At 41.7% G+C, this 8613-nt stretch overlaps 1 protein-coding gene across 2 annotated transcripts; it reads left to right on the forward strand.

The window, feature by feature from the left end:
• Window positions 1-258: 258 nt before the first annotated feature.
• On the forward strand, window positions 259-8300 carry LOC109852119. Of its 2 annotated transcripts, XM_020422970.1 has the most exons (6): window positions 259-481; window positions 1596-1826; window positions 1998-2024; window positions 3603-3822; window positions 4160-4561; window positions 4818-8300. In XM_020422970.1, the coding sequence occupies exons 1-6, from the start codon at window positions 335-337 to the stop codon at window positions 5066-5068; spliced, it is 1278 nt and encodes a 425-aa protein (XP_020278559.1). In that variant the 5' UTR covers window positions 259-334; the 3' UTR covers window positions 5069-8300. The 2 variants fall into 2 exon arrangements, with proteins under 2 accessions (XP_020278559.1, XP_020278560.1); XM_020422971.1 differs by lacking the exon at window positions 1998-2024.
• The last annotated feature ends 313 nt before the right edge of the window (window positions 8301-8613 follow it).

Raw genomic sequence — 8613 nt, forward strand, 5'->3', positions numbered from 1 at the left:
ACATATCAATTTTGTATATCGTAGAATTTAGAAAAAAACTAAAGTGCGCCGCTCCTCTCTCTTCCGCTGCCCCTTAACGCCTCTCTCGCGATAATTCGCGACTTTTCATCCATCGTGTTTCTAGGAGTACAAAGACTTCATGGACGCGGAGAATATAATGCCCCTGCCCACCAGCGACTTTCGTAACTCAGTGTGTCAGGAAATGAGATCCCTCAGGTTCATCGGCGGCAGTAGCGGCGGCGGCAGCGGAAGCGGCGTCGTCGTCGGTACGTTCGCCGGCGGCAGCGTCGTCGAGCAATTCGGTGGTTCGTCGCACGCGGAACAACCTCCCAGAATGTCTCCCGTACAACCGCCTCACACGTTGACCTTCGTGAGAATGAACTACGAACAGGAGGGCAACACGAAGACGTATAACGAGCAGGGGAGCGTCGACAGTTCCGACACTTACGCGAGCTGCCAGACGCATCCCTCGCATTCGCAGGTACGCGAGTCGATGTTGCGCGTGTAGCGGAAGTGTTTTCGGCACACGACACGCGACAAACACTCCCACACGCGAAACCAAACAACCCGGGGACACACGCACACGTACACACAACACACAAAATACAACAACAATTATGTTACGCGCGTGTTATGTAAAACGAGACACGTTTTCCGACTAGTCGATACGAGATACATATTGTACAATTTTTTATACACAGCTGTAACAGAGCGAGAAAGTCGAAAAAAAAAAAAAGAAAAAAATACGGCAATCGAAATTAGATTTGGTGAACTGTTGTTATATGATTTTTTTTTTTGTTTTCTCTCTCTCTACATGTCATTCCGAGACTATATACACATATTTAATATATCGTACAAATGTTATGATAATAATCGAATGTTATATTCACACACGTTGCATGTATGCTACGACGACGTATATGATGTACAATATATTCGATGCTGGAGGAATTAAAAGTCTTCTTTCTCTCGACGTAATGGCTTTTTATTTAATTTTTGTTGAGCAAGCGTTCCCCGAGAGTATCGCCAGGAGAAAAATTAATTTAAAAAACACTCAAAAACAATGAGAGGATACACTTTGACACTGAAACAATCGCGGAGTTCACCACAATTCGATTCAACACCCGTTTCCAACACCCGATTTCATCCGTCAATTTGACGGGGTATTTGAAAACAATTCAAATTTTTTGTTTTCAATATTTCCTTTAATATTTAAATAATCGAGAAATAGAAGTTTTTTTCGGAAGACTTTTAATATATATTTTATGCTTAATTTTTCCTCAAAATAAAATCAACCACTTTATTTCGGTCAATTTGAGACCAAAAATCTGAAACCCGTTATTTTGACGGGTCGCTCCGGTGTTAATCTTTCACCCCACGCTTCCGCACATAAAAACCGTCGATGTAGTACTTCGTGAGACTGTGTAATTACACAATTAGAGTATTATAAAATCCGCTTTGCGTGTTTTCGCGCGCGCACGCGAAAGCCATTTGTCACTTCCGCGGCTGAGTTAACCCGCGGGAAGTAATCCGCGTTAATACTCAACCCGAAAGCTCGGTCGCGGAACAATTTCCCTCCCCTTTCGGTTTCGCAGGGAGATTTGACCGAGGAGGCGGACAGCAATCTTTACGTGAATCCTCTGGAAGCGACGGAGAAATGCGGCCGTGTGAAAAAATCCATTTCCGGCGACGTCGAGCGATGCATTGTCGCTAACGCGTCGCCCAGCGTCGAATCCCTCAAGGAGATCCGGCCCGGCAATGAGGCGGCCAGCAAGGTCAACCCGAACGACACGTTACCCAAGCATAGAAAAATAAGAATCCAACAGGTGAGTCATGTGCGAACGATTTCTTAAGCGCGGCAACACGCTCGGTCGTCACTTTCCGATTTTCTCCCGCTCCGCTATAGGTACACACGCGCGATTTAATCAATATATATATATATATATCACAGACGGAATAAAAAAAATGTGTGCAAAAAGAAAATTATTATATTACAGGAAAATACGAGCGTTATGTTTTTTCACGTACGTATCATTGACTACTTTCAGTTTTTCTCAATGTTCTCAAATTGCCATCTGAGAGAGAAAAGCGGTCGCAAATGATCTTGCGCAAAACGATCCGATTCACCGCAATGTCATTTGCGGTCAACTACCACCTTTCATGTGGATAGTGCGCCAATCGTTCGAAAGTCATATTACACGTTGCGCGGATAGAAAAAAAAAAAAAAAAAAAAAAATTACGAGTCGTGCGAGCGCACAGTGACATTTGACGATTGCGCACGTCCACAAACCGCACTCACGCACCGCACCGTCGCTGCTTTTTTCAGCCGCAAAAATCGCCAAGACCTCAAGCGGAGCGCAGTTGAGCGATCGCCAACAGACACTATCGTACTTTTCTGAACGCTCCGATGCTCGTCAGAGGGGAAACGCGCGATATCGCACGTCGGCGCTCGGACACGGAAGTAAAGCTCGTTCGCAGCGTGACGGCGTGTCGCGCTTGGCCGGCGACTGATAGCGGGTATCGTTCTTCACCTTGCGTCTCTCTCCACATGGAAACTATATATAATAATATATAATACGCTTCATTCATTTCATTTCATTTCATTCACGATATATATACATATATATATATATGTATCACACGCAGTCGCATGGGATCTCTGTCGTCTGCCAACACATTTGTTACACATGCATTAGCGATATAAATTTTTCCCTTTTTCCGCCATTTTCTAAACGCAGCAAAATAACCGTTTCCAATAACTGGACACGTGCCAATGGCCGAACATTCATCAAAGACACACAACAGTTTTCGATGTTTCAAGCAGATTTTTAGGAGTTTTCAAAATGTTCATTTCCTAACTTTACATGTAATAGATATGTCACAATTTTTTAATAAATATTTATAAATATAATTATTTTATTAAATAAATGTCCGGTCATTGGGATATTTTTTATTATTCTTTATCCATTAGTTATCATAGTTTTCTTTCGCCGTGTGCAGCTACACATTTGTTTCTGCAATACTTAATATATAACATTGTATAACATTGTAAATTGTACAAGGCAATGATGACGCGTCTGTGTCTCTGTGTGTTGCAACTGTTTTTTCTTTTCGAGCGACTTGAACGTGTGAGCGCATCGATCCGTTGATGATCGTCACGCATTGTGTACATTTTCCCAAGTCGTCGCAAGTCGCTCGTGCTATGGTCACGTGCATGCTTGAACTTGAAAGAATTACTTTACCACTCTTATAGGTTCTCGCGGAAAACTCCCTGTGTGTGTGTATGTCACCGGGAAACTAAACTACCTGGTGTAGTTTCATTAATAGAATTTGTACGCGTGTAAATATAGAAGCAAAGTTGAACGACGGTGTCTATAAATAAAAATGTAACAAGTAATATTTAACAAAGATTGATTTCCCAATCATCCGAACGTAAATCCGGCGAAATTACGTACCGACGAAGAAACGCGCGGTAAGAACTTTGTTTTTTTTTTTTGTGCTCCTTGTTTGTGCTACCGCAATTGCGAGCGAACGAAGAGAATCGCCCACGCGATTATGTGTGTGTGTGTGTGTGCGTGATCGATACGCGCGACTGATTGCAGAACATAAAACCACGGGCGCAGTTCGTCAGCGATCAGGAGGGTGTGACACGGGACATCATCTCGAGAGAGGACACCATCACGGAGGACAACAACAATCATTACGGTAGACTACGCGGTGGCAGACCCTCCCCGTTCACGACGACGAATAGCCTAGCGTCCGCCACTCGTATCATCAATCATCACTTGTTTGGATCCCTCGGCGGGTCCAAGCATTACGCAGGTAAATATCAATATATCGGATATCGGTTGACAGGATTAACATTGCGGTGCTGAATCTTCTCGTTCGACGATGACTGGGTCACTCGATGACTGTTTGTTAAAGTTATTATCTCCCCCTCACATAAATCAACATACGACTAAATATTGGCAATAGATGAACGCGATTCGACGTTTATAGCCGAAACAACATCGTTTTTAGATTGAAAAAGACGCAGACCGAGTCTGTCAAAAATACGCGAAGCGATTATAATTATTCGGCAGGATGTCGGGACCGACCCGGCCACGGTTCTTTTTGAAGGGTGCGAGGATTAATTTGACGTTGTGGTTTTGATTTTCAGAAACAAGCGGCGAGAGTAAGCTCTCGTTGTCGGCGGACTCGATAGACAGCGATGGCGCGTCGTACACGGACCGTCACCGAATATCGAAGTCCATCCTGAAGAAGTCCGACAGCGGTAACAATTATTACAGCAACACCGGCGACTCGGACACCGAGAAGCTGATCACGGACAACGTGTCAACGACGAGCGTATGCGACAACGAGATGAGCGACGTTCCGGCCAATGCGAATAACGACACGCGCGTTAAGAAACGCTCGATATCGCCGTTGCTCTCGCGACAGGTCCTCGAGTCGATATTCCGCACGAACAACAACATCGAGAGCGAGTGCACGAGCGACGAGGCGGACCGAAAAGGCAGCGTCACGAGAAGGTCGAAGGTCTCACTTGGCGACGTCGTCCAAGGTTCGTGGTGGACACACGCGAGTTTTTCTTCGTCGAGAAGTTTTTTAATAGACTTGGGCGTCGTGACTCGCCACCGCGAGTATCTTGATGAGTTTCTTCTTCGATCGAGAAGTTCGACGAGGAAGAAAAAAACGGCTTCCCATTCGTTCAAGTTTTATTTCACGAACTTTAGAATTGTCGTTCAATTTTTACTGCATTTTTAACATCTTCGCTTAGTTGTTTTTGTTCTTTTTTTTTTTTTTTTTGTACGTTGCAGAAGATAAACACGTCCGAGACGAGGTGGCAGTGGAGAAGCAATACAAAGAGCCGGACGAGCAGTTGCGGAGGCCGAAGGCGCGCGCGCAGCAAGAGCAGTCCAAGCTGATACTACGCCCGTACAAGACGAAAAAGTCGACGACGGTGCCGGAGGAAAAGAGAAAAGCGAGCAAGTCGAGCGGACACGGTTGCGCGATTTACAAGAGCTCGGACGCGAATAGTCTCGCTCAGGAATACCGTTTCTCGTCGTAGCGAGGCTTATCACTTTATAGCGCAGTTATCTCCGCTATTGTAGACGCTGCAACACACATGTAATCGCATTTATTCGCACCGATCATCTCCGACGCGGTAGGCTTATTGCAACAGCTCGTTATTTCTGTATTTCGCGATCGAACGATTGCGACGTAATCGGTCGATTAATCGCGCGCGAATTGAGATTTCGACGTCGTTAAAATCAATTTTTCTCAACGATCTTTCGTCAACGCAAATCAAAGAAAGAAATTTAATTTCGTCGCGAAGTAGCGGAGCTATCCGCAATCGATCCTCCTCGGCGGAAAACGCTCGCAAGTACAGAAATAATGGAGTGACGATCACATCGCATTCGATTGGATTCGATCCCGGATTATGATCCATCGGGACGGACGCGGAACGTTATATATATATATAGTTGAAGCAATAGTTAATTAATTACAAGTTACATTGCATGATACAAATTAAAAAATCGTTAATATCAATCGTGAATATCAAAATGCGAGCGAAACGGGGTTGTCATCGCGCGCGCGCGCGCACACAGTTGGACTAAAAACCCGGAATTCGATCGACACCCCACAATTGTTTATTTTCTCTCGTCTCGATATCATTATTAAAAATTACGACCCGATATCGTTAAATTAGAACGGCTTTGCGTGTCGCAATAAATTTTTGTGCGTTATAATACAGTCGCGGAAAATTCTATACGGCGCTAACTCTCATACGAACACACAACATTAGATTCTAAATCTACATTTTTCAGGCTCATGTTATATATACAAAATATATTATAAAATATATATATAATATAAATTTTTATATATATTATTTATATATTTTATATATAATTTAAATTTTTTTATTAAATCCTATGTGCGTGTTGAATAATTTATCGCAGAATCAAAAACGTGACGATTCAAATGTGACAACGTAGCTCAATTTAATTAATATAATTTGATCACAGTGCAACCAGTACGGGCATTCGGCGCGCCTTTTTCGGAATATTGCATATCATATCGTGGCATTTCGCGCGGCCAAATCTGAATGGCCTAATTACAAGATCGCACAGCACTTGATATTGATGAAAGAGAGAAAGAGAGAGAGAGATAGAAAGAAATTATAAGTTAAGAACTTCGGGCTTATAAAACTGTAGACATGTGTACATATATACCGATATATTTTTTATAAACTTTTTGTGTGTCTCTGTTGGGAAAAGCCTACGAGTGTCAATTTTGTGTTTTCTCTTTTAATTAAGCTCGCAACGGGGAAGGGGTAAGGAGCGAAAGGGAAACCTTTCTCTTCACATTCTCGATGTTGATGGAAGCGCATCCGAACTTTTTCCACGATTCATCAGACATTCCTTTAATTCTAGTTCGCGCACGCGCACATGTATGTATATATATACGCGCCTTGATTTTTCAAGCCTGTTGAAAAGTGTTAAAAAAAAAAAAAAAAAAAAAAAAACTCGCTCGACATCATATCACAGAGATAGAAAAAAATCAAAATAGTTGACAACGTGCGAGGTGCGTCTACTGATTGCACTGTGAAATGTGATTCGCGAACAAATCACTGCCTCTGTTCGAAGTAGTTCCACGTGTAATAATCGTAAGACACACACATACACACATGCTTCGTCAACAATTCGAATACGAATTTATTTGCCCCCGTTAGAATGCAATCGGATTGCTGTTTTACCGCGGATTTATTATTTTTTATATAAACATCAAGAAGAATTGACGAGCCTGTCGACGATTTGTTCGCTTTTTTACGGAGACATTAGAGAAAGAGACTTTCGACATCAAAAATCTGAATTAAACGCGTTCTTCGACAGTTTTTGTTTTTTGTTTTTTGTTTTTTTTTTCCGCCTTTCTTGCAAGTGAACTCTCCCGCTGTTGCATATCTAGATTTTAGATAGATCATCGGTCGAGTGACACATATACATATCCGCAACGTGGAAATGTCTAGTTGCTATATTACATTAGTCGTAGAAGTCGTCGATTGAAAAGAAATATATATATATATAAAAAAAAAAGTGTACAAGCACGGGTACTCGTTATTGTCCACCGACTGGCGATCCGTGCGCGGAAATTCGCGTTCAAAAAAATCGTTCATGAAATAATATCGCGCGAGCGCCTCGAATATTTTTTACTATACATTTGCTTCCGCTGCGTACTCGCGTAAAATATAACATATATATATATATATATACATATATAGAAGACTCATCCGTGTTCCAACACGCGCGCGAATAATCTCGTCTCGAGTTGTTCCCGCGTTTTTTCCGTAGTTTAAAACGACCATGTGAAGAGACGAGTGAATGGATCAGGAAAACAGAGGTCGAGACCATCTTGCGAAGAAGATCGAACGTACGAGGGATGATCTCGGCGTCTCTTTCCCTTTTTTTTGATGAGCATTCTCTACGTCGTTTGCGTACCTGTCACTTAGAATCAGATATATATACATATATATATATATATATATGTATATATATATATCTATCTCTTAACGCTGCTTAGATCTTCTAAGTAAAATGAAAAAAAACTCAATGTCTTTTCTGCGAGCTCTCTAGTTCTATTTAGAAAAAGTTCCTAGATCGTGTAAAAGAAAAACAGATGGTCTATATTGTTTAACGTCGTATATAAATGTGCATTAGCGCCAACAGCACTGTTTAGCAGCGATTAATAGTACAAAGGAGATACGGATATGTATGTCGGAGGTTGTTCGTCGGGAGAAACTCGGGTGGGGATGTGTTGTTGAGCAAAATTTTGTTTTACGCGATCGGCACTTGAGCGAAGATGATTTTCTTGATTGAAATTAATTGAGTTTTCAGACGTGCGCGCGGCAATTGTTTTTATTCAAGATATACTTTGTCCGATAAAGATTTATCGGATGTTTGTTTATACATTGTACGAAGCGAAGAGTGAGAATCTGGCCGAGAATTCCCACCGAGTTTCTTCTTCGGAGATTTGATCGCGGAGAAAAAAGATTTGCTATCTCGCGTGACCAGCGAGAAAAAATTTGCCGAGTTCACCGAATTATTATTTTGTTTCGCCAACGAAACACAGTTTCGTTGGCAAATCGGAAGATACAACGCAGGCCAACTCAGCGCCAAATTTTTTTCGCCGGTCGCGTAGCAACTGATCTCCTTGCTATTTCAGCAAAAAACGTTTTTCCGTGTAGAGAGACTTTTATTTTACTTACTCTTCCATTCTTTCTTCCTCTCTCCCTCCTTCCTTTTTCTTCCTTTCTCTTGCATATGTAATATACATATATGTATATTACATATGCATTTTACATATATGTAAAATGTTTTAAACTCAACGGTCCAGACGCGAGTTTAAAATTCAACACGGGTGTGCGAAGAAATATCGTATTTCAGAAAAAATAATAACCGGAACATTTCAGCGATGCCTTGCAACAACTCGGAAACTGTTGACTTTTGAAGAAAACTTCGAGCCGGACTGTATTTAAAACACTTTTTGTATATGTATTCCATATATATATATATACATACATTATATATATATATATATATATATATATATATA

The sequence above is a fragment of the Pseudomyrmex gracilis genome, unplaced genomic scaffold, assembly GCF_002006095.1.
Source record: "Pseudomyrmex gracilis isolate BER0280 unplaced genomic scaffold, ASM200609v1 scaffold_24, whole genome shotgun sequence".
Taxonomy (NCBI): Eukaryota; Metazoa; Arthropoda; class Insecta; order Hymenoptera; family Formicidae; genus Pseudomyrmex; species Pseudomyrmex gracilis.

Excerpts from the sequence above, each read along its gene's own strand:
- LOC109852119 (XM_020422970.1), top strand. The coding sequence starts at position 335 with ATGTCTCCCGTACAACCGCCTCACACGTTGACCTTCGTGAGAATGAAC. Across the intron at positions 482-1,595 it reads CGCATCCCTCGCATTCGCAG|GGAGATTTGACCGAGGAGGC; the intron begins GTACGCGAGTCG and ends TCGGTTTCGCAG. Across the intron at positions 2,025-3,602 it reads CGAGCGTTATGTTTTTTCAC|AACATAAAACCACGGGCGCA; the intron begins GTACGTATCATT and ends GACTGATTGCAG.